At 45.1% G+C, this 27,268-nt stretch overlaps 1 protein-coding gene across 1 annotated transcript; it reads left to right on the forward strand.

The window, feature by feature from the left end:
• The first annotated feature begins 603 nt into the window (after window positions 1-603).
• LOC138303520 (zinc finger protein 84-like) lies at window positions 604-26,583 on the forward strand. The gene is made up of 3 exons (XM_069242722.1): window positions 604-978; window positions 5,252-5,351; window positions 17,300-26,583. The coding sequence occupies exon 3, from the start codon at window positions 18,284-18,286 to the stop codon at window positions 19,811-19,813; it is 1,530 nt and encodes a 509-aa protein (XP_069098823.1). The 5' UTR covers window positions 604-978; window positions 5,252-5,351; window positions 17,300-18,283; the 3' UTR covers window positions 19,814-26,583.
• Window positions 26,584-27,268: the final 685 nt, after the last annotated feature.

The raw sequence follows: 27,268 nt of genomic DNA on the forward strand, positions 1-27,268 counted from the left end.
ACCTTTGTTTCTCTCTTACCTCCCTACTTCCCCAGCTCTCCTGTACCTTTGTTTCTCTCCTTCACCTCTCTACTCCCCGGCTCTCCTGTACCTTTGTTTCTCTACTCCCCCAGCTCTCCTGTACCTTTGTTTCTCTTTCACCTCCCTACTCCCCCATATCTCCTGTACCTTTGTTTCTGTCCTTCACCTCTCTTCACCCAGCTCTCCTGTACCTTTGTTTCTCTCCTTCCTCAGCTCTCCTGTACCTTTGTTTCTCTACTTCCCCCAGCTCTCCTGTATCTTTGTTTCTCCCTTTCACCTCTCTACTTCCCCAGCTCTCATGTACCTTTGTTTCTCCCCTTCCTCTCTTGTTGTCCCTTCCCTCCTCTCTGGGTGCAGACCCTGTCAGATACACATCACTGGACCCTGCGGCGCTCCCACTCCCTCCTTGTCCGGGGGGGGGGGGGGGGGGGGGGGGGGAGCGGACCCTGCCCTCCGCCCTCTCCTCGGTGGTCTCTATTTCAAGCGGCGCCGCAGCTGCGGTGTATTTTTATCTTATTTTTTGAGGGCCGGAAGTAGTGCGATGGAGGCCGCGCTCTGTTTGGGCATGCGCACGGAGACAGTGTCTCGCCTTCGGAGCATGCGCAGTAATATAACTGCGATGGGCCTTGGAGGAGCATAGTGCGACCTTATAATAGGCGTCTCTTCTTCCGGGCACGCGCATTACTACAATATTGCGACGGGGCGCGTAGTGTGACGCCCTTGTGATAAGTGTCTCGCCTTCCGGACACGCGCAGTACTGCGATGGCGGCTAGGAGCTGTTCGCATGACTTATTTCAGAGGCAGCGGCTCTCACACTCTCCACCGGCGGCCTCCGAGTGTTCCTCTCCCGTCGGCCCCCCGGCACCGGCCGCTATACACAGATGTGACCGAGGACACTAATGTTCCAGCAGCAGCCGGCTGAGGCCCTGGGGCGTGGCCTCCCCGAGGCAGCAGGAGGTGGGGACTTGTGGAAGGGGGGGGGGGTGGCAGAACCCCAAGAATGAAGAACTCAAGGAAAAGAGGCTGGAAATCTACCTCAAAGTCCATAGCGGCCAGACTGTGGAATTAATAATATCCATAATGTCCATAGCAGCCAATCTGTGAAATTAATAATGTCCATAGCGGCCAGACTGTGGAATTAATAATATCCATAATGTCCATAGCAGCCAATCTGTGAAACTAATAATGTCCATAGCAGCCAGACTGTGAAATTAATAATGTCCATAGCAGCCAGACTGTGGAACTAATAATGTCCATAGCGGCCAGACTGTGGAATTAATAATGTCCATAGCAGCCAGACTGTGAAACTAATAATGTCCATAGCAGCCAGACTGTGGAATTAATAATATCCATAGCAGCCAGACTGTGAAACTAATAATGTCCATAGCAGCCAGACTGTGAAACTAATAATTCTCATAGCGGCCAGACTGTGGAATTAATAATATCCATAATGTCCATAGCAGCCAATCTGTGAAATTAATAATGTCCATAGCAGCCAGACTGTGGAATTAATAATATCCATAGCAGCCAGACTGTGAAACTAATAATGTCCATAGCAGCCAGACTGTGAAACTAATAATGTCCATAGCGGCCAGACTGTGGAATTAATAATGTCCATAGCAGCCAGACTGTGAAACTAATAATGTCCATAGCAGCCAGACTGTGGAATTAATAATATCCATAGCAGCCAGACTGTGAAACTAATAATGTCCATAGCAGCCAGACTGTGAAACTAATAATGTCCATAGCGGCCAGACTGTGGAATTAATAATATCCATAATGTCCATAGCAGCCAATCTGTGAAATTAATAATGTCCATAGCAGCCAGACTGTGGAATTAATAATGTCCATAGCAACCAGACTGTGGAATTAATAATGTCCATAGCAGCCAGACTGTGAAACTAATAATGTCCATAGCAGCCAGACTGTGGAATTAATAATATCCATATTGTCCATAGAAGCCAATCTGTGGAATTAATAATGTCCATAGAAGCCAGACTGTGGAATTAATAATATCCATAATGTCCATAGCAGCCAGTCTGTGGAATTAATAATGTCCATAGCAGCCAGACTGTGAAACTAATAATGTCCATAGCAGCCAGACTGTGGAATTAATAATATCCATATTGTCCATAGAAGCCAATCTGTGGAATTAATAATGTCCATAGCAGCCAGACTGTGGAATTAATAATATCCATAATGTCCATAGCAGCCAGTCTGTGGAATTAATAATGTCCATAGCAGCCAGACTGTGAAACTAATAATGTCCATAGCAGCCAGACTGTGGAATTAATAATATCCATAATGTCCATAGAAGCCACTCTGTGGAATTAATAATGTCCATAGCAGCCAGACTGTGAAACTAATAATGTCCATAGCAGCCAGACTGTGGAATTAATAATATCCATAATGTCCATAGAAGCCACTCTGTGGAATTAATAATGTCCATAGCAGCCAGACTGTGAAACTAATAATGTCCATAGCAGCCAGACTGTGGAATTAATAATATCCATAATGTCCATAGCAGCCAGTCTGTGAAATTATTAATCTCCCTAGCAGCCACTCTGTGGAATTAATAATGTCCATAGCGCCCAGACTGTGAAACTAATAATGTCCATAGCAGCCAGACTGTGGAATTAATAATATCCATAATGTCCATAGCAGCCACTCTGTGAAATTATTAATCTCCCTAGCAGCCACTCTGTGGAACTAATAATGTCCATAGCAGCCAGACTGTGGAATTAATAATGTCCATAGCAGCCAGACTGTGAAACTAATAATGTCCATAGCAGCCAGACTGTGGAATTAATAATATCCATATTGTCCATAGAAGCCAATCTGTGGAATTAATAATGTCCATAGCAGCCAGACTGTGAAACTAATAATGTCCATAGCAGCCAGACTGTGGAATTAATAATATCCATATTGTCCATAGAAGCCAATCTGTGGAATTAATAATGTCCATAGCAGCCAGACTGTGAAACTAATAATGTCCATATTGTCCATAGAAGCCACTCTGTGGAATTAATAATGTCCATAGCAGCCAGACTGTGGAATTAATAATATCCATATTGTCCATAGAAGCCACTCTGTGGAATTAATAATGTCCATAGCAGCCAGACTGTGAAACTAATAATGTCCATAGCAGTCAGACTGTGGAATTAATAATATCCATAATCTCCCTAGCAGCCAGTCTGTGAAATTATTAATCTCCCTAGCAGCCAGACTGTGGAATTAATAATGTCCATAGTAGCCAGACTGTGTAATTAATAATATCCATATTGTCCATAGGAGCCAGTCTTTGAAATTAATAATGTCCAGATCAGTCAGTCTGTAATGTCCAATGGAGCCAGTCTGTGAAATTAATAATGTCCATAGGAGCTACTCTGTGGAATTAATTATGTCCATAGGAACCAGTCTGTGAAATTAATACTTTATTTGGGTGACTGATGAACAGTGAGGCCTGTTTATCAGCAGAATGTGGTCCCCAGGGGAGCTCTGCTGCCTGTGGCCAGTGCCTGCTAACTGCTGTGATGGGACTGAGTTGTGATGCACCACTGGGCTGTGATGGGATGTGGAGTTGGAGTAAGCAGGGCTAGTAACTTAGACAGGGAATTCCTCTGAAGGGGGTTTCAAAGTGTTTATTTTGCATTCTGCCCCCTTAACCCCTTCAGCTCATAAGAAGAAATACAATAACACGGGAAAACTCAAAGAAATAAAAAATAGGATCTGTAGATGTACAAGCACAAGGTTTGGGCAAATATTGCAAAACTGAACATTTCTCTGGAGCTGTGACATCCTAAGCTTGGATTACGCATTAGTAAATGGAAGTTATGGAGAATGCCCCCACTTTCATACGGGCCACCCTGGAATTCCATTACGCATCCCAAAATCATCAGTGATGTCATTAATTATGTCATAGAACATGTCATGAGTGATGCACTATGTGAGATCATAAGCAGTGCATGGCTGGGGCAGAAATAATAGTTAGCTCTGCTAAATATAACTGGTGAATTTCTGCGGTTTTCTGTGTTCAAAACATTAATGTTGTCACTGACATAATCACCTAACTATAACATTACTTTTACCTTAGTTTTTTCAGTGAATTTTTAAGGCTTTTTATGAAAAACAAAAACAGATCTTTTTATCACACCTAACTATAATGTTACTATAACCTTTTGGTTTGTTCATTGAATTCCTAGGGTTTTGTTAACATAAAGTAACAATTTATTACCATACTTAAAGCCAGCCTCTAACCGTGCACAGCAGGGTTTTGGCAACATGGCCTGTGGCTAGGCCTTGTGGCCAACACACCCAGAGGCAGCCAACCTTAGGCTGCGCACAGTGGTGGGTAGACCACACAGCCTGGCATGCAATCAGGCCTTGCGTCCCAACATCCTACAGTCATCTAAGCCAAGTCAAACACAGCCTTTGCTCATGAGTGATGTAGATTAGTCACAGGGCCCTGCCTCCAACTCCCCGCAGGCAGCCAGCCCAATACTACACACAGACTTTGGCCATGCACAGTGAGGGTTGATCACAGGCTTGGTCTGCCCCAGGCCTTGCGGCCAAACTCCCAGCAGGCTGTCAACCCAACCCCACCACACCCCACCCACCCAACACACAGCCTTTGCCGTGCGCCGCATAGGATGGACATTCGGCATGCAGCCCCCTCCCCAACCTTTAATTGTACTCAGCCACCGCATGCCCATGCCCAAATACAATTAAACGGGGAAGGAAAGCTTGATGGCCCCTCTCCCCGGGCCTTATTGGGCCCTCGGGACCCCATCCCCTACAGCATTATGTATTTTAAAGGGGGGATCACTTTGCCCCCTCCTACCCGAGCCTTATTAGGCACTCGGGACCCCATCCCCTGCAGCATTATGTATTTTAAAAGGGGGGCACACAGCCCCGCTTCCCCAAGCCTTATTAGGCCCTTGGGGAACCTTCCTCAGGGCTATATTTTTTTTCTTTCAAAGCGGAAGGTGGGTACATTCTTGTGACTGTCATCTTTACACTTAGTATTCATAGATGGGTTCCACTTTCTTTTTCTTTTTATTCATATTTTTTTGAAGCACTTTTCCTTTTCATCATTTAGCTCTCAACTTTCTCTCCCATTTTAGCATTTTGTCTGGCTTTTCATTTTTCTTAAGCACACTGTCCATAAATCCCTATGACAAACATCTACCATGAACTGACCTCAGTTTGTCTTTTTTTTTTCTTCTTCCAGATTCATAGATTCTTCATGATTCTAAAATACTAGTGAAACCAAAACTTAATCAGCCTTGGCAAAAGCATTGGATCGTATATATGATCACCCAAGCCAGCAGGTAATGACTCCAGCAGCAAACTTTAATCTTTTCCCTTGTTTTTGACCACAAGTATAGTGTACAGTACTGTGGATGCGCGGGGTTTGAATAAAAAACAGGCCTGGCTCTAAGTGTCTTGTGAGATATGTTAAAATGTGTTTCTTCTGCATCTGATGTGATAGTAATATGTTATGAGCACTAACCAGACACCATGTTTTTCAGGCTTGCACCCAAAAAATCCTGCACGCCCCTACCTTTGTCACATCCTTGAGTAGTCAGGGTAGGTGTTGCAACTAGGAAGCTGGCCTGGTGTGTGGTAGACACCTGTGTTGTTGGCACTTTATACCAGGTCCAAGTATCCCCTATTAGTGTATAAAGACAGTGTCTAGGAAGCCAGGGCTCTCTAGAGGTAGCTGTCGATGATCAGCCAAGACTTATCTTGGAGACATGCAAAGCTTTTGCGATATCACTATAGTCACACAGCACTTAAACACATGATAGAACACAAAGTGTTACAAAAATATAAATACTTTATTACAGCAACACTACACTGATTTCTTATAAGTTCTCCCTCTAACCGGAGGTAAGTATTCACAATGGCCCTTATTAAAAGTTTGGCGGACGGCGGAGGCTGCCTGCCAAACTCTTCCTGCCCTCAGACCACCTGTGCGACCTGAACCTGAGCGGCCCTAATCGGACTTAACCGCAGGGCCTTAACATTGACGCCGGCTCCATTAACGAATGGAGCCGGCGCCAATGTGGCGGTATGGCGCGTGCAGCAGCCTTGTTGCACATTCCACTGCCCATAATTCGGGCAGAGGAATGCACGACGAGGCTGTGCATGGGGGTCCATTGCATGAGCAGTGCAGGGGCCCTCGGGGGCCAGCGAATCCCCCATTCTGCCAGATTTTCCACGGTGGGATGAACCACCAAGGAAAGGCTGGAGGGTGGGGACTCCTAATCCCCAGGACGGCGCTGCATGCAGCGCTGCCCTAGAGAATGAGAAACCACCGGAACTGCCATGGTCATAATGTGGCGGTCCCACTGCTAGCCTGTTGGCGGTGGGACCTCCACCACGAGTCTGGCAGTCATGCAACCGCCAGACTCGTAATGAGGGCCTGTAAATATATATATAATTTTAGAAAAAAACTAGAGTCCATGGGGAAGGTCAAACCATATACTAAAATAGTGGAATGCAAAGGGAAGTCCCCCACCCAAGGGTATGGAGTAGTTAGAGGGGAGCTGGGAGAACTCTGGACCCCAGGAGGTGAGTACCTTAGTGGCCCCCAGCGACCAGGAGAGCAGAGTTTTCCCAGGGACTAACAAGGGGACTTAGAAAATGGATTGTTCAATAACAGGACCAGACCAGAGGAACGTAAAGGTGGATTCTGGAAGAAGAGGACCTGCAAAACAAGGGAACAGAGTCCAGTCCACGATGGAGTGTCCAGTCGGGGCAGGAGCCTCTACCCACCCTTCTGTAAATGAAGATCCAGTTGATGGGTGAAGACGAAGTCCAGCTTTGGAGTTCAGGGGCTGTAGAGGAGTCCTTGGTTCGCTGCAGATGGTGTCCCACCTCGGTCACCAGGTCGCAGATGGTCAGTGGTTAGGAGGATCACTAACAAGCCTTGGCAAAAGAAGAGTTGCAAGACTGAAGAGGACCACCAAGGTCCAGGGAACTCGTCCCTTGGAAGGGGGTCCGGGCTGATCCTCAGCAGTCGGGAGAGCCAGCAGAAGCAGCTGCAGCCCCCACAGGCAACCCACTGGCAGCAGGCACAGTAAATAGCAGTGAGGCCCAATCAGCACACCTAGAGAAGAGCCTGAAGCAGCAAAGGAGAGACTGTCCTTGCAAGGATGAAGTGCTGGGAGCCGGGGCTACTCGGAGCCTGAAGATCCCTTGGAGCAAGACATAACAAGCCTTGGTAGCTGCAAGAGTCGCTGTGCACAGAGGTACTGTCCTGTAAGGAGAGGCAAGGGCTCACTGTCTCCCAAGTTGGACAGCAGATAGAAAGGACCAAGGGGACCACTTCAGACCACCACCCGTGAAGCAGGATCCATGCAGTTCCAGAGGAGAGCAGGTCCAGGCAGCCGGAGGTTGCAGCTGTAAGTGCCTGCAGATGCAGGGGAGTGAATCCTTAACTCCAAGGGAGATTCCTTCTTGCTTCTTGGTGCAGCATAAGTCTTGCTGACCCCAGAGGAAGTACAGTTGGAGAAATGTTGCAGTTGCTGGAAGGAGCCAGGGAAACAATGTTGCAAGGCAAGGTCATCTCAGGAGTTGCAGTCTTGTCGGGTCCTAAAGTGTCCATTTGCGTATCCAGTGGCCAGGAGCAGATGCAAATGATGCAGAGGAGTCCTGGTGGTATCTTGCACGGTGCATCTGGGGAACCACCTGCAAGGGAGTCCCTAAATAGCCCTAAAAGGGGATTTGGTCACCCTGCACAGTGATCACCTATCAGGAGGGGTCTCTGACATCACCTGCCTGACCTAGCCACTCGGATGCACCCAGGGCCCTCTTCCCATCTTGGTTTCAAGATGGCAAAATCGAGTGGCTACCTGGAGGCACTCTGGGCACCACCCCAGGGGTGGTGATGGACAGGGGAGTGATCACTCCCCTTTCCTTTGTCCAGTTTCCCACCAGAGACTGGGGGTCCCTGAGCTGGTGAAAACCGGTTTATGCAAGGAGGGCAGCAAATGTACCTGTTAGAAATGGGGTCTCTAGTTGGCAGTCAGTTTGCACCCTGCCCAAACCCTCACGCTAGTCAGGATAAATTAGCTTGGCACGAGCAGTCAGGCTTATTTCAGAAGCAATGTGTAAAGTATTTGCATATTTGCATATAACACACAGTAACACAGTGAAAACACTACAAAAGGACACCACACCAGTTTTAGAAAAATAGCCAATATTTATTTAAAACAAGACTAAATACGATAAAAATCCAACATACAGTAATAAAAATATGAATTCTGCAAGATTTACTCAAAAATACAGTTCCTTGAAGTCATTAGCTCCACCTGGGGCTATCACGGCATCTTGAGCAACAAAACCAACAGTTCAGGCCGGCCGCCACGTCGCGGGCCAGCTACGGTGTTAGGAAGACCCGCAAACAGTACCTTGGATTTGTAGGGCGTTGTGATCCTCACAGTGAGCTCCGGAGAGCGGCGTCGCTGACGACGTGGTGTCTGTTCCAGAGTCGCTGCAGGAGTCGTCGAGCCCTTGAAGTCACACGCCTTGCGGATCGAACTCCAGGTCGATGAAGTCAGGTACGCCGGCGTTGATGTCATCGGGGCTGCAGTGTGAAGTGGGACGATGCGACGTGCAGTGCCCAAAGGTCACGGTGCGGGCAGCGGCTCGGTGATGGCGTCCAGCGGCGGTGGTGAGACCAGGGCTCCGGTGAGAAGCAGGGCGGTGCAACGGGTGGTGTCCACAGGTCACGGTGCAGGCAGCGGTGTCGTTGATGCAGAAGCGCTGTTGTCGGTTGGCACAAGGCAGCGGTGCTGGACGGGCTGGTGCTTCATGACCCTCACAAGCAGTGTCCACAGGCCACAGTGCAGCAAGATGCCTGGTGATGACACAGGAGTCGATGATGCTGGTGTCGGTGGACCGTGGCTGCGGTGTGGGATGGGACGTTGCTTCGTGCTCCTCACGAGCGGTGTCCACAAGCCACGGTGTAGACAGCGGTGCCGATGTCAGTGGGAGCATCGGTGTCGGGGAGGCCCAAGCTGAAGTGTGAGCATGCGATGCTGGAGTGCGGGGCCCATAGGTCGCAGTACGAAGAGGGGCAATGCGGTGTCAGCAGGTCACGGTGCAGGCCAGTGGCGTCGTTGGAGGCGTGGTGGTGGTTTCTTCTCTTGAACAGCACAAAACATCCAGTTCCCAATGCTGCAGGTTGAAGAACCTGAAGTCCTAAGTGTCCCTGAGATTTACAACAGGAGGCAAGCTCTACTCCAAGCCCTTGGAGAACTTTCTCAAGCAGGGCACAGAGCAAAGTTCACCCTTTGCACTCCTTTCAGGCAGAAGCAGCAACTGCAGGCCAGTCCAGCAAAGCAACACAGCAAAGGGACAGTACTCCTCCTCCAGCTCTTCAGCTCTTCTCCTTGCAGAGGTTCCTTTTGATTCCAGAAAGATTCTAAAAGTCTGGGGTTTTGGGTCTTCCTCTTATACTCCTTTCTGTCTTTGCAGTTGGCAAACTTAAAAGCAAAGTCTCAAGTGTTTGACAGACCCTTTCTTGTCCAGGCCATGCCCCAGATACACACCAGGGGGTTGGAGACTGCATTGTGTGAGGGCAGGCACAGTCCTTTCAGGTGTGAATGACAACTCCTCCCTCCCCTCTAGCTCAGATGGCTCATCAGGATATGCAGGCCACACCCCTTCCCCATTTGTGTCACTGTCTTGAGAGGTGCAAAACAGCCCAACTGTCAAACTGACCCAGACAGACAATCCACAAACAGACAGAGTCACAGAATGGTTTAAGAAAGAAAATGCCTCCTTTCTAAAAGTGACATTTTCAAGCAGACAATTTTAAAAACAACTTCAATAAAATATGTATTTTTAAATTGTGAGTTCAGAGACCCTAAGCTCCACATTTTTATCTGCTCTCAAGGGGAATCTGCGACTTAAGGATATTTAAAGGCAGCCCCCATGTTAACCTATGAGAGAGATAGACCTTGCACAGTTAAAACCGAATTTGGCAGTATTTCACTGTTAGGACATATAAAACACACTAGTATATATCCTACTTTAAACCTACACTGCACCCTGCCCATGGGGCTACCTAGGGCCTACCTCAGGAGTGCCTGACATGTAATAAAAGGGAAGGTTTAGGCCTAGCAGGTGGGTACACTTGCCAAGTCGAATTGGCAGTTTAAAACTGCAGACACTGCAGTGGCAGGTCTGATCCAGGTTTACAGGGCTACTAATGTGGTTGGCACAACCAGTGCTGCAGGCCCACTAGTAGCATTTGATTTACAGGCCCTTGGCACCTCTGGTGCACTTTACCAGGGACTTACCAGTAAATCAACTATGCCAATTATGGATAAACCAATCAACAGTACAATTTACACAGAGAGCATACGCACTTTAGCACTGTTTAGCAGTGGTAAAGTGCCCAGAGTCATAAAGCCAACAAAAACTGGTCAGAAAAATTAGGAGAAAGGAGGCAAAAAGATCGGGGATGACCCTGCAAAAAGGGCCAGGTGCAACAGTGCCCTTCAAAGCCAACCTGTGGATTAGGGAGGCTACCCCTCCCAAGCCTTGTAACACCTATTGCCAAGGCCGAGGGTGTTGCCTCCCTCTCCCACAGGAAATACTTTGTTCTGCCTTCCCTTCCTGAGCTGGTCAAGCAGCAGGAGGGCAGAAACCTGTCTGAAGGGCTGTAGCAGTGCGGGCTGCCAGGAAAACCCTTATAACTTTGGCACTGTTTGACGAATCTATATAAAACTTTGCAACAAAAAGTCTCATCCACCTCAGCTCTTTTGTGGAAAGTTTCAAGGAGCTCTTTTAAGCAGGGGCTGAGAAAAGCTCCCCCCCCCCCCTCCCAATTTAAAGGATTGCACCAAAGCTTTCCATGCACAAACTAGGCAAAAAAAGACCACTTTTTTGTAAAGTTTTGTGAAAAGTCGTCAAACTGTCCCAAAGTTATAGGCAAAACAAAAAGGTAATTCCCGTGGAAACGATGACTTAACTATAACTACCCAGTGGAGACCGCCACTGGAATGTGGATATAGATATATATAATATACATATATATATATATATATAAATATGTTTGTATTATATATTAAGGAGTCTGAGTTTGAAAGAAACTATTACATATATTGAGCGGGTAATTGTGCTTGTGTGGTGGTTTGTTGCTCCTATGGGGTTAGGTAGTATGCTACATCACTGGGGAGTGCTGGGTTGGAATGGTGTCGTAGTGCAGCCTGTGCTCAAAGCGTTTTGCTGTAGTGTGCGAGTGACCAGCGGGGTGCTTTTTACTGTCTTGGGTTATGATGCTTAGCAGCGTGATGGAGGAAGATGAGTGAGAACACAAGCTCCTAGGTACATTGCTCTGTAGAGTTCTTGGGAGACTGATGATTGGGCTTTCCTAGCAGCCCCAGCTGGAGGTAAAAAGACGTCAGCAGCAGCATCTAGGCGCCATTCTCAGGTAAATGGCTTTCTGCAGACCTGTAACCGATTAGTTTCATTCTCAAACTGGGGTTCTGGTGAATGAGCGCCTTTCTTAGAGGGGCTGTGCATCAACTATGATTTCAGGGGAAATGCCGATGGGCCAAGTGTGAAAGGGGCAGAAATAATGTGCAAGATTCTTTCTGTCACTGGGAATCACATCAGATCTTGGTACCAGTTTGGTCGCCGGGGCTTCTAGAGGCGCAGTAAGACAGGCAGTTAGTGTCTTAATTGGCTGGAGAAGCCAAAACAAAGCTGGAGACCAGTTTAGATCTTCTCTTCTTCTGCAAAGTATACTGGCTCGACCTTGCAGAATTTATGGGCTATCAACATTTCTAAAGGATGTCCATCTCACTATATCAATCTAAAGAATGGAGGTTTGCGATCAATAGAAAATGTTTCTGCTTTTGTACCAAAATAGGCAGTAAGACACCCTACATCTGTAAACAAATGTCCATGAAGGACATTTGCCTTTTGCATTTTTTTTTCTTCACATCCTCCTTCAAATGCACTGCCTGACTTTTACCACTAACCTGCCCACGGCCACCCATCCCTTTCCTGCTTGAATTTTAGTTTCTAGGAGAAAACAACAGCTTTTTGACTATAATGGGCACCTTGTAGTCTTCCCTAGGAGCATCGAGGAGTGAGGAATCCAAGAGAGCTGCCATTGGATGGCAGCTTGTATTACTGACCCTGTCTTCTGTGTCTGTCTGAAAGTTAGAGATCATGGGCCCTGTTAGCAAAGATTGTTGTATGCGTAGCCGGAAGTACTCCTAGAATACTGTCCTCAATGTGTTTTGTTGCTTGCCCCCTTCCACCCTCTTGTCCCTCTCCCTGATGTTGCATGCCACCTCCTGCCCTTCCATCCCATGCAGTGATGTAGCTTGCCCCTTCTACCCTCTCCGTAATGTTGCTTGGCCCACACATCTTTCCGCCCCTCTCCGTGCTGTTGCTTGCCCGCTCCCATCCTCCCATCTTGCACTGTGTTGTTTGTCTTCCCACCCTCCTGTTCCTCTCGGTGATGTTGCTTGCTTCCTCCGACACACTCTCAGTGATGTTGCTTGCCTCCTATCAACAGCTCTGTGATGTTGCTTCACCCCTTTCATCCTCTCAGTGATGCTGCTTATTCCCTCCCATCCATCACTATCTTGTGACTTGCTGCCTCCCACCATCCCATTCCTCATTCCTTGGCCCCTAAAGCCCTCCCACCACAGTCTTACATTATAGCTTGCCTATCCCACCCTCCCGTGTTGTTCCTTGCCCCCTCCTGTGTTGTTGCTTGCCTCGTTACCACACTCCAGCCCAGTCCCTCATTGTGGCTTGCTCTCTCTCACCATGCCCTGCGTTGTTGCTTGGCTGTTCCCACCCTCATGTCACACCAGAGAAATAAAGCATTATGACACTGACAGTGCTGGCTGCGTCATAGCGCTTTTGTTCCTAACCTTCAGCCATGCTGTATAGGAGCTGTGCTGTTCTTCAACATGGCTAAAAGACATTGACAAAGTCAATAATTCTCATAAGAGATTATTGTTATTGTAGTTCCTATTACTTCTTGCTATATAACAGGAGGAAAGTGAACTGTGCCTCGTGGCACTTCTGGAGGAGCGTTTTTAAAAACAAAACGCAGCCCAGTATATTTTATAGACAGACCAGGATCACTGAAACAGAAGATGCTTCCGTTAATGATAGCATGCCGTTTGTTGTGACTGTGGTGTTCATCATGAGCTTATTGTTGTGCACAATAAGGTCAGATAAGATTAGAGCTAAGGTCTACTCAGACAGTGCTCATTCGTCCCTTTGTTGTTGTAGGGTTCATACACCCCAGACTTATTAGTTTGCTGCTTTTGTAGTTCAGCACGAGGATGAGATGGCATTGACTTGGCGGGTCATAGAGAGCGAGGAGTCTAGAATGATGGCGAGGTTGCGTGCTTGGTCGGTGGGAGTTGGGGCAGTTCCGAGGGCCACCAGGAATCGTCCCAGGCGGTGGGGGTAGGGCCCAGGATGACAATCTCCGTCTTATCTGAGTTGAGCTTGAGGCAGCTGTTTTTTATCCGGTCAGCCGCTGCCTTTATTCCATTGTGAAAGTTGCTTTTGGCTGTCGATGTAATGCTCAGAACAGCCCCAAAGCATTATGGGGCAAGTTTCCTGAGTGCAGTGAATATTCTAGTATTGGCCCTTCCGCTGTGTCGGGAGAGCCGCTTTAAGGGTTCCAGCCTTTTTAACATAAAGCATTTACCAATTACAAGGGGTTTCTGAAAGCCATCGATCGCGAAGGGGAGAGCCAAAAGCAAAATTAAAATGACTCCGATTAGGTTACAGTGTAAACAATGTGACCAGCGCTCCAATACCAACAATGGAGTTTGTGGTGTATGAAACTTCAAAGTGCCATGGCCGACATGAAGCGCAAAGGGGAGAGACATAAGAAACTAACAGTGTGAACAATGTGACAAGCGCTCCAATACCGCCGATCGAGTTTGTGCTGTATGAAACTTCAAAGCGCCATAGCTACCTTGGAGCACGGAGGGGAGAGACAAAAGAAAAAAGTAGTTCGCCCACACTAAAGTATATTGACAATCTTGCAATAATCCATGTGACAGGGTCAGTCTCCAACGCGTAACAAAACAGCCTCAAGGGAGGATGAGCGTAAAGCATTTACAAATGACATGAAGGGAAAGCCCAGGAACAAATGAAAATGATGCACATGGTTAAAGCCCACAGAATAGATTACAACATATCGAAAAGCAGCACTTGCGTGCTGTTATGCTGGACCTAAAAGAGGCTTTATCAATGTGAAATGCCTCTATGTGGATATTACTATTTTTCTCCAAACATCAGTTTATGAGATCTAAAATTCACACATTATCATCTCGATTACACACTTTTCAATTCTGGAAAAACTATAATAATTCCACTAGGAAAAAGTTCTAATGTAGTAGGTTAAGCAGGGTGTAGGAGAGCTACTTAGAGCTAGCTGGAGAGCTACCAGTAGCTCACGAGCTACTGGCTGGAGAAGCCTGCTCTATGTCCTGTGGACAAGACACCATGTCAGAGTAAGGTGAGTCACAGGTGGCACTTAGCTAGAACCGGAATGTAATCTTTTCACAAATGCAACATCACCACACAGCAGGGAAGAAAAAACATCACAATGATGTTTGTTCTGTAAGCAAAATGGAAAACCCAAGAACATTTCATCCCACACCTGAAAAACTCATACAAACATGTGCAGGACCCGGCCTTGCAGCAGTATGTGTGCCCTCAGTTCCAGCGCACTGCAGACAGTGCACACAAAGCACTGCTGTACTTTACTGAGAAAGGCTGTGCAATTGTCTATCAGTGCCCCGGCCAGGAATACGGCTAAGAGGTAAAGCGGGACAGATCACAGCTCACCACAGGATAGTGGGCTCTAGTCACTCTAAGGAGAACATCACTTCAGAGCATCAAGAAGCACTGACAGGCCTGCCCTTCCCCACCATAGAGCTTCCTTGCCTAATGCACTTAATATCTCTGTGCACCTTGCAGCGGTGTAACAAGAAATGGTGTCCTGCTCTGCACAATGTGATGAGGGGCTTGAGTCTCCCATACCTCACAGATATTTACTGCCTTGGTTGAATGGCATCCCTGAAGGGTTGCCTTCGCCCTGCAGCGCAAGGGCTGCATTGGCCTCTAGCTCAGCCGGCACCTAGGGAAACCTACCAAACCTGTGCAAACTAGAGACCTAGGGGAATCCAAGATGGGGTGACTTGTGGAGCTCTGACCAGGTTCTGTTACCCAGAATCCTTTGCAAACCTCAAAATTTGGCTAAAAAAACACATTTTCCTCACATTTCGGTAACAGAAAGTCCTGAAATCTGAGAGGAGCCACAAATTTCCTTCCACCCAGCGTTCCCCCAAGTCTCCCGATAAAAATGATAACTCACTTGTGTGGGTAGGCCTAGCGCCCGCGACAGGAAATGCCCCAAAGCACAACGTGGACACATCCCATTTTTTGACAGAAAACAGAGGTGTTTTTTGCAAAGTGCTTACCTGTAGATTTTGGCCTCTAGCTCAGCCGGCACCTAGGGAAACTTACCAAGCCTGTGCATTTTTGAAAACTAGAGACCTAGGGGAATCCAAGATGGGGTGACTTGTGGGGCTCTGACCAGGTTCTGTTACCCAGAATCCTTTGCAAACCTCACAATTTGGCTAAAAAAACACATTTTCCTCATATTTCGGTGACAGAAAGTTCTGGAATCTGAGAGGAGCCTCAAATTTCCTTCCACCCAGCGTTCCCCCAAGTCTCCCGATAAAAATGATACCTCCCATGTGTGGGTAGGCCTAGCGCCCGCAACATGAAATGCCCCAAAACACAACTTGGACACATCCCATTTTTGACAGAAAACAGATGTGTTTTTTGCAAAGTGCCTACCTGTAGATTTTGGCCTCTAGCTCAGCCGGCACCTAGGGAAACCTACCAAACCTGTGAATTTTTTAAAACTAGAGACCTAGGGGAATCCAAGATGGGGTGACTTGTGGGGCTCTGACCAGGTTCTGTTACCCAGAATCCTTTGCAAACCTCAAAATGTGGCTAAAAAAACACATTTTCCTCACATTTTGGTGACAGAAAGTTCTGGAATCTGAGAGGAGCCACAAATGTCCTTCCACCCAGCGTTCCCCCAAGTCTCCCGATAAAAATGATACCTCACTTGTGTGGGTAGGCCTAGCGCCCGCAACAGGAAGTGCCCCAAAGCACAACGTGGACACATCCCATTTTTTGACAGAAAACAGAGGTGTTTTTTTGCAAAGTGCCTACCTGTAGATTTTGGTCTCTAGCTCAGCCGGCACCTAGGGAAACCTACCAAACCTATGGTCGGCCTAATAACAATAGGCCGATCTGCCCCCAGGGGGGGCAGAAATGGCCTATAATACACACACAGTGGGCACAGAATTCTACGCTGAACAGTGTATGAATGTGTGGCCTTTCCACCTACATTTAACCAACTGCCTACTCACACGGTCCCACCTACAGTACGCCCTCCCTCTGCCCCAACCTCACTTCACTCACTGACTCATCCTCTGCGTTCACTGGCTGGACCTTCCATAGCCCCGCAGAAATGCACATAATGCTGCCCACCGTTTAACAATCACTTAAGCTATTAAAAAGCCATACCTATTGGTTTGCTAGAACTGTTTTTTTCCTTTTTGCTGAAACAAGAATTGTTAATGCCAAAATATCAGCTAGTGCCTTTGAAAGGTGAAATCTATAGATGTGGCCAATGCTTGTTCCTTGTGCTGTCTACGCCTCTTTTGGGGAGATAGTGCCTAGCTTGGTGTTCTATGTCCACTGGTTGGCAAAGTGACTAGAGAGACTAGTTGTCCTAAACTCAAGGTGAAGGAGCAAACTACCAAAGAACATCTGTAGCGCTCAGTCCTTTGAGAACAATACGTCGACCAATGCATCCTATCATTGTTTTCCTGTCTGATGTCAGAGGTTTTATCTAGATGGGAGGAGTTTGGGTTTCATCTTTCAGTGATCAGTGACCTGATGTGAGATTGCTGTGTTACCTGTGTGATGTTTGTCAATAGGGGGCCTTCTGGCTGGGGTGGCCACTGGCAATCCTGACTTCTTTTGTTCTGTGCCGTTCAGTAACTGGGTGCCACTGGGTACATACGGTATGCATGTATCCTGAATCCGTAGGAATACAGTGCCTTATCATTTACGACATGGAAAAAGAAATATCTCTCTGCACTGCTTCTGAGAAATACAGTGATCATATAGATAACATTGGGTTAATGTGAATAAAGCTAATCCTGCAACTCTCCTTTTTTTATAGGTGACTGACGTGTGAGCTGAAAAACAACAGGTAACATCCTGCTGACTTCTCTGAAAACATTGCTGCCGCTTAAATCGTGAGAACGTGACATTGGCAGTAATCTGTGCCAGCTAGTCAAAGGAATACAACATCTTACACATCAGACACACAACAGAAATCTGACGACAAAGTGTTGGTCAGGGTAAAAATTGTTTTCTTGGCGATGAAACACAAGAAATATTGATCACGTCTAAGAAAAGTATAGTTAAAAATGTTTAGCATTTGCATATAAAATGAGCAATAATCAATGTCAAAGCAGTGAATTTTGAAAACGTTCAGTCACACAATCTCTTTCTGTCTACAAAAGAATGCATATCTTGGGTAAACATTATTAATTTACTAAATGTGAAAACAATTTAAATGAAGTGCAAGTGTAACAAGGTATCGGACAACCCCTACAGAAGAGAAACCTGATCTACATTTTAACACTCACCAGAGAATGCATACATGTGAAAACCTTACATACGTAAAGGAGGCGACAAATGCGTACGTGGAAAGATGACAGATCACCAGAAGACTCATTTGGGAGAGAAAACTTATTAATGCACCGAATATGGGGACATTTTTAATTTGAAAAATGCTCTCACTGTTGACCAGAAAGTGCATACAAAAGAGCAACTATATCAGTGAATTGAATGGATGCAGTATTTTATTCGAAAAATAAATTTAACTTCACATCAAATGGTGCACAGGGGTGAGAAGCCTTATCAGTGCAGCGAATATAATCAAAGCATCAGTAACAAAGGAAATTTATTACACATGAGAAAACACATACTGGTGAGAACCCTTATGAATTCAATGAATGTAGCAAAAGCTTCACTCCGGACCAAAGCCTAAGTATGTATGAGAGAAAACAGACAAGGGAAAAACCTACCCATTGCACGGAATGTGGGAAAAGCTTAAGTCAGAAAACTAATCTTACTGTCCACCAAAGAACACACTGCCATGAAACCCTATCGATGCACTGAATGTGGAAAATGCTTCAGGTACGAGAAAACTTTAATTGAGCACAACAGGACACATACCGGATTAACTCTTTGTCAGTGCTCAGAATGTGGAAAAGGGCTGAAAAGGAAAGAAAGTGTTGCTTGTCACCAGAAATTTCACACAGATGAGAAACCTTATAATTTCTCCAAATGTGGGCAAGGGTTCAGTGGAAAGGATCCCTATACTGCTCACGAAAGAGCACAGATAAGCAAGATGCCTTATCAATGCTCAGAATCTGGAAAAGGGTTCAGAACGAAACAAAACTGTACAATTCACCAGAGAAAACACACAGGTGAGAAACCATATCAATGCACCAAATGTGGGAAAAGGTTCACAGAAAGAAGAGCTCTTGTTTTTCATTATAACACACACATAGATGAGAAGCCTTATGAATGCCTGGAGTGTTGGACATGCTTCCGTACAAAAAAATCTCTTAAAGTACATCAGAGGATACACACAGGCGAGAAACCACATCAATGCAGTGAATGTGGAAAAAGTTTCAGTGTGAAAGGAAGACTTACTGATCACGAAAGGTTACACACTGGTGAGAAACCATATCAATGCCCCAAATGTGGGAAAAGGTTCAGAGAAAGAAGAGTTCTTGTTTTTCATTATAATACACACATAGATGAGAAGCCTTATGAATGCATGGAGTGTTGGACATGCTTCCGTACAAAAAAAACTCTTAAAGTTCATCAGAGGATACACACAGGCGAGAAACCACATCAATGCAGTGAATGTGGAAAAAGTTTCAGAGTGAAAGGAAGTCTAACTGATCACCAAAGGGTACACACGGGTGAGAAACCATATCAGTGCTCAGAATGTGGGAAAATATTCTACTCGAACGCAGGTCTTACAAGTCACCAGCTTACACACACAGGTGAGAAACCATATCCATGCTCAGAATGTGGGAAAAGCTTCATTTCTAAGGCAAGTCTTACACTGCACCAGAGGACACACACTGGTGAGAAACCATTTCAGTGCTCAGAATGCGAGAAATGCTTCACACAGCAAGCAGATGTTTTTATGCACCAGAGAATACACACAGGTGAGAAACCACATCAGTGCAGTGAATGTGGGAAACGTTTCAGAGCAAAAGGAACTCTTACTGTACACGAGAGGATGCATACAGGGGTGAAACCTCATCAGTGTTCAGAATGTGGGAAAAGCTTCAGTAGGAAAGGAATTCTCATTGAGCACCAGAGGACACACACAGGCGAGAAACCTTATCCGTGCACTGAATGTGACAAAAAGTTCAGTGTAAAAAAAAGTCTCACAGATCACCAGAAGATACACACAGGCGAGAAACCTTATCAATGCATTGAATGTGGGAAAAGTTTCATCTCAAAACGAAGTCTCACCGATCACGAGAGAACACACACAGGCGAGAAACCATATCAGTGCTGTGAATGTGGGAAAAGGTTCACTGAGAAAAGAAATCTTAATGTACATGAGAGGAAACACACAGGCGAGAAACATTGTCAGTGATAAGAATATGGGACTAATTATAGTGGCAAAGGTTTTACAATACACATTAGTGTACACACAGATGAGAAATCATATTAATGCTCAGAATATGGGAAAAGGTTCAGAATTAAATGAAGCCTCAGTACTCTCCAAGCGAGCCATCTGGACAGAAGAGATGACTACATCTTGCTATTTTAAGGCTGGTCTGGTCAGTTTCACAAAATGGAAACAGTAGTCATGGATTCTTAACATACTTTATCGAGATAACAGCACTATCACACTATATCCATCATTAGAAGGGAATCTTCACCAAATCTGGCCATGCTTTTTGTTGAGTAATTTTTCAAAGCTTCAGTAATCATTTTATTGGGATTAGTCCAACATAAGTCTTTATGGTTGCACAGCAGCATTAAGAGATAATAGTCAAAACAGCAGCATTAAGAGATAATAGTCAAAAACACGAAACCATATGCAACACCTTGAACAGTGAGTGCCAGAAGCAGTGGTAAATGCTAGACGTAGTTCTGGACCACATTGAAATAATTTCCATCCTCACTTCATATTAAAAGGAGAGAAAATAGAATAAAACTAAGTATAGGTGGGTCAGTGCTTGAAGCACATCGCAGCGGAATGTGACCGGTAATGAGGAAGCCTAAGGTACTCTGTGGTGTCGCTTTCAAACATTCTCAAGTTGTGCATGCAGCAGCTGCTGTGGTGACTGTAAACTGCTTTTGTTGCTGGTGCCAGGAAGCTCCTGCAGGATCTTCAGGTGTGAAGGCCACTTAATCGTTCCTAAACTTGCTCCTTGCAGGAAGCTATGCTTAGCATATCTGGACATGGTGCTAAGTCAGCACCGATTGAATATGAGGATTTCTAGCCATCCAGTCGTACAACTCGGTGCTATCTAATCTGTGATTTCTGTCTAGGTGGTGAGCCGCTGTTCTTTTGGAGCCGTGATTCAACGGCCACTTTGTGCTCTGTAAATAAGTTAATAAATACACAGATTTTCAACCATTCAAGTGGTACTACTCCGTACTAGTAAAGCCCCTCGAAGCTCTTTCAACACAATTTCCTTCCTTCTGAGAAGGATGCATCGGTCCCCTGGTGGCAACATCTGGGAAAAATAATGAGTGCTTACTTTCATGGAGTTTAAGGATTCCAAGCTGGGTCAGGAGGCCTTCACAAATTGAAACTTCAAACTGCCTAGTTCGAAGTCTCTAGACAAAAATTTAGCTCTCAAAGATAGTCTAGTTTTCATCCTTGAGAACCCAGTCAAGCAGTGTGGTATTTGCAGTGTCCATGGAGAGCAAGGCTAGCACACCCACATGTCTAACAAGGCACAGATCCTGCCAGGATGGTCCTTCAGTGACATCTTCTGCAGTAGAGGGGGAAGACCAACATGTGGATGGATCTGAGGTGGCTATGGACGCACCTAAATGCAAGGCTCCATTATGGTAATTGCGAGTTATTGTCATTGGCAGGTTGATAATTCCCATTGTGGTTCCATAGTACTGTATCAAGATGATCTGTGCAACAGCAGCTTCAGACATGACATCAGTTAGACTGGGCATCAGAAAGTATATGGAGGAGAGGAGGAAAGGGAAATCCTGACCAAATTATAGTCAGGTTGGTGGTTTTGTCTTATGGAAAGGAGAACTCAAAACATATTTGCAAATTATAGCAGGAAGTTGTTGTAGCCATTTATAGGTCTAATATGGAACCTTAATCACTTAAATGTGGAGGACTTGACCTCCATGTCATCTATACTACTGTCTTAGTTGAAGGACATGAAGGTAACATCTTTGCCAGCACCCAGGAAACTCTACCAACAATGGGCATTTCTGACAACTGGGGAATCAAGGGTGGTATGGCTTGCACGGACCCCTGCATATGTTCCTACCTAGAATGCCAACCCAAAGTGCACAGCATATGCTTTAAAACCCAATTTCATCAAGTGTCTGTTGAGAAAGGCATCAGTATTTCAGTCCAGGGTTCACCAGCACAGAGGCATCCAACCAGTGGTCAACCCAAAGTGCACAGTATATGCTTTAAACCCCAATTTCATCAAGTGTCTGTTGAGAAAGGCAGCAGTATTTCAGCCCAGGGTTCACCAGCAAAGAGGCATCCAACCAATGGTGGGTATTAATGACAACTAAACGCCCTGTGGAATGTTTTGGTGGTGTCTCTTGTGTGGTTCCCTTAAATTCCCTACCCAGGAGGCCTTGTAAAAGTCTATAAAATCTGGTTTATCTCAGTTCCCATTGGAGATGGTTACAGTCTTTGGGCCTATGATCAACTAGCACCTTTCTTGCACATCAGTGACTTTAATTTGACATGGATACCTTTTGGAGTGAAAGTCATGAAGATGTCGTAAAGACCCTAGGGCCGGACTCTAATTTGTGCCCGATTGTTAAATTAGCCTGTCTACCTTTGGCCTATATACTGCATGTCCTTATCTTTTGAGGAACTCGTGAAAGTGTCAATTTATCCAGACAATGACTTTGACAAATCCTAAGTGATATAAATCTGAGACAAGTTCCCTGTAATCTGTGTTTCAAGGTCAGACAGTGGGTGCATACAATAAACGTAGTCTGAATAGACATATTTTTGTTATACTGTTTCATTCCTGTTTTCCTTTACTGTCATATTGGTACATACCGGTTATGTTCGGAAGTGGAAAGTACCCTAATGTAGGGCCAATGGTCAATACTATAAAAATGTCATGCATTGACTACCGAGGCAGAGAGGTCTTCGCCACAGCTGATTGCAAGAGGCCCTGCCAGACTATCGTAGTGCTGTAACATCCATTCATATGCTGACAGCTGATACCTAGTCGATAACGAGAGGAGCTGAGCCCAGCTGATGTAGATGTGTATTTTCCTCTCGATGATACACTCTTCTGTCCGACGTCTGATAACCACAGCTTCTCGGCTGTGAATAGATAAGCAGTGGGCTGAGTCCAAAGAAAATCTAGATGCACGTTAGCTATTCCATGCTGTCATTGTATAGCACATATAAGTCTTTAGGGTGGTAGGATGCAAAAGACATTCCCCACCATGTTAGAAATGTTCATATTATGCACGCTGTTATTGATATGCATTAGTGCTGTTATATTCTGTGTAGTTATTGATCATGTACTAAGCAACAGGATCAGAATGTTGAAATAAGCACTTTTAATTACATATTGTTGTTTGTTAGTGTAATAATTCTGTATGATATTCTGAAGCATGAAATTGGGTTTGAATTACCACTGTCCTTGACTCTTTTAAGGGACTGTTAGTAACACCACACCAACAAACGTGTTAGGTGGGGTTGTGTGGAGCTACGACAAACAAGACTTTAAAACACAATCCTTGATGGGCTGAACCTTGTTCAGGCACCACGAGTGGGAAGCCAGACCTTGTAGAGCTAGGAAAGAGCCCTAGTTTATGCAACATGTCACTGGATACTGGCATTAAGATTTTATTTTATTTTATCTTTGAGTAGTCTTTGAATATGGTCACACAAAAGTGCCGTCATTACAAATACACAGGGACAGCCGTACTAATCATGGCTACCTCCGGCAGGGAATAAGGAAACACCTATTACTGCAGGTTTGTCAAGCTTTAGTTCTAAAAGATTATTCCCCAGTCTGTGGGGTTTCTGTGTTTTTGAATCTTGTTTATTGAATCCATTCAATTAAAATAATGGCTGTGTTAAGAGTAAATTACAGAGAGGCAGTTACATTATACCTCATGAACAGGGGAGTCTCTGATACGGGGTGCCATTACATTTGTAATAGCTGCTCAGCAGCTTATGCCTTTAAACATTTTACTCATGGACGGAGTTCAAGGCTACAGACGCTGCCTCAGGGCAGTTTCAGTCTTACAAATAGGTAGCTCTGTCTGCACTCTATAAGGCATACCAGTATCTTACCAAGCATGCCAAACAGATCTGCCCTTTCCACGTCCTGAGAACCTGCCACTTGCTGATGTCATAGGGATCTTAAATTGCACAGTCTCTTTATACAGGAAATCAATTCATTTTATGCTATGAACCATGAACACTAGACCAGCTCTAGCAGGATCAGTAGTACGGGAGCAGGTTGCCGAACACGCATCTGTCTGTAGACAGTGAACACTGTAATGGGAAAGATGCCTACAAAGTGTGATGAAATTGCCTTCTGGATTGCTTGCAAGACCAACCAGTTGGAAGCAGTTTATCTTTACGTGACAGCCCAAGACAAGCATAGAATTCTTACTGCGTCTCTTTCCTTTAGAATGCTGCCACCTAAAGAGGAATGCAACACCTGTGGCAGTATTTTTGCATGCATTTACACTAACACGCATGACACAACCTCACTAGAAGTTCTCCCCGAAGTTTTAAAACAAATACACTGGGCTGCACCAGCTCTGGACTTTAGAACTAAGTTAATAAAAAATATTTCTACAGTTTGCTCAATCATCCTAAGCAACATTAAGGGAGAAACGTCATCTCTGGCAACACTCCAAAGACTTGCAGATGTTCCAATTCAAGATTGTGAACAGGATTTCCCGTGTAGTCCACATCTCTGTGTTCTGTGATATCTCAGGTGAACGAGCCATCAAAACCACACAAAAAGTCTCAAATTGGCATTGAGGGTACCGTTAACAAATAATCTGTAACGGAAGGCAAGAAGAAACCAAGTGGGGGTAGAGAGAAGACAGCCTGGATCTCTAGTAACTCAGGAGTCAGCTGGGTTGGTTATTATTTAAGGGACCAAGATAAAAATTAAAAAACCAGAACGGTTTCAGTATTGTTATAGCCATTCTTCTGCTTCCTCTCATCATTCTGACGGTAAATGACCATAGAGCGGGGGTAGGACAGAGTACCGAAGAAAAGATGAGTACAGCAAGCAAAAAAGTGAAACCACAGGAGAAACTGAGGTCAGCGTAAAGAAGGAAGAGAAAGGTTTGCACTGTAGAACTCTATTTAAAAAGAAGAAAGTAGCAAGAAACGTGCCCTATCCACTGCTGATACTGCGGAACAGGAATTGGGCGAGAGCGCTTCTAGACGGCGCAACAGAACCAACAATAGTGCATCAGACTCTCCAGGGGATCCTGCGGGTCAGTCTAATGGATGAGGTCATATAGATTGAGACCCCAGATAAACAAGGAAATCATCCCAATGCATTTTATAATTTAGATATACAAATCAGAGGGGAGGGGATTTGCCTGACAGTGTAAGCAGCCTTCTGGACACAGTAATCTGAAGATGATGACAGGATACAGGTACGGACAGCAGTGCGTGGGCTGTTAAATAAGCTCCAGCTCTGAACAGAAACCAAATGGGTTGGGATAAACGCCTTCCTCGTGTTATTCCCTCTCGCAGCGAGCCCAAAGACATTATACAAGCAAATAGTGATATAAAAGCAATACTGAATCAGTTGGTGTAGCAAGGCATTATAGCTCCTTGTCTCTCAATGAATAATCCTCCTTTTCCTGTTTCAAAACCAGATGAACCCTACAGAATAGTTTTGATTATAGAAAGTTGAACACATACATGAACATAAGCAGCTCATAACGCACACAGAATAGGTTTAATGGCAAACCTAGTATGGAAAAAATACAACACAACCGAGACATTCCCAATGGGCTCTTCGGTCAGAGTACAGCACCTGAAAGTGAGTAACTGCCTTCGGTTTCGATAGAGTGCAGTACGCATTCAAATGATTGGTAATGGGGCATAAGGACGGTTCAGGATGCTTCTCAGCACGCACAATGGACATCTTACAACCAGGCACCATCATACATTAACGCATCTACCTCTAAAACATGATTCAAATGCACACATAACAAGGGTAGACCTGATAGTGACAATATTAACATCAACCGGTTACAAAATTACCTTTAAAAAATAAAAAATTGTCTACCCGACGTGGCTTTCCTTGGATATGAATTATCCATTGAGGGAAAGGGACTGGCACCAGATTTGCTGCACAAATGTGCTACTTTGCAGCCTCGCAACCCACTGCAAAAGTTAGAATCCCTGTTGGGGATACTACCTTTGGATGGATTTACTCACCACGCTATGTTGAACGAGCCAAGCCCTTTTATTATGGTGAGGCACATTAGGTCCCGCTTTGAGTCTCCATTTTAGTTTCACATTAACCTAACATCTTCTAATGGTGACTTTTCAAAAGGTTCACACTTAACATGATAATGTACTGAGAAGCTGTTCTACCTGCAGTTCATTTCTTGGTAAATATGCTATCACATTGTTCACACACTCTGTCCAAGGCTTGACACACAGAACGCATTACCCTTGCATTTATGTTGTCTGGTTGGAAACAGCTCTAGGCCTCCAGACACACCATTGCATCAGGTCGACACCTTTGACACAGTGTGATTTGAAAGGTGCTTTTATTTTATAAACTGCCTCTGTGCAACTTTGGGAGAGGAGCACTTCTGTTGGGATTCTCCTGAATCGCTCTGCACTGTACCTGAGATGGAGCCAGGCTGACTCTGACCTCTATTCTGCACAGGACGATAACCTGCTCTACACCAAATCAGCTTCCTGACACATCGTACTCGGGAATGAGGGGTGGGGAGGAAGACTATCCCAAAGGATCTGCAAAGGGTACTCCAGCTATGCTCTTGATGTGTATGTAGGTTTAGATAGGAGTGTAACAACATAGTAACATTATCATGGTTGAACTGTTTGTTTTTCACCATTCTTATAATGCAGTTTTCAATGCTTTGTTTCATCTGTCTAATGCAGCTCATGCTTTTTGTACAAGAATACGATTGTTTCAATAAATGTTTGAAAAGTCATTTTTGTATCTTTCTCATGTCTACCTTGGGCATGCAGAGTAACAATGAAAGGGTAGATCTGTTTCCACAATTTCCTTATGGTTCATGTTTGAGGTTGCTGAAACTATCTGCTAGTGTTGTACGGGTAAAGGTTTGGATGGGGCACTGTGAGTTAGCTAGGAATTGCGCCAACATATTCTGTTGATATGCTTGGATTAAGTCACCATATTCTGAATCTTATATTGTCCAGTTACACAGCCCCACTTAATTCGTAGAAACCATATAACATGGAGCCACCAACTGTCTAGGTCAGGTACCAATTTAATGTGTCTCCTGAGTAGTTCTAGTGTGTGCCCAAGGGCTCCTTTTCACCTTATAGTTAGATGTCCGTGGTGTTGGGGATTAATGCTCCTAAACTTAATGGGAAACGCCTGCTTTTGTATGAAGAATGATCAAGCTTGAACCTCCAAAGGGGTTACCTCACTGTAATATTTTCCATTCTTTCAATGCCATTAATTAAATATTGTGCTTGTAGTTAACATTACTGTTAATTGCTGACATGCTGTTACAACACATGTCTAGGTACAAGGTCTCCCTTATGTGGTGGAGTTGTTAACTTTGTGGTTGAGGCACATAAAGCCTACAAATGCAAAGGATTGTATTGTTGGGTTTATTTCCATGTAGTCGATGCCAGGCATTTCACACA

The sequence above is a fragment of the Pleurodeles waltl genome, chromosome 7 (genome assembly GCF_031143425.1).
Source record: "Pleurodeles waltl isolate 20211129_DDA chromosome 7, aPleWal1.hap1.20221129, whole genome shotgun sequence".
Taxonomy (NCBI): domain Eukaryota; kingdom Metazoa; phylum Chordata; class Amphibia; order Caudata; family Salamandridae; genus Pleurodeles; species Pleurodeles waltl.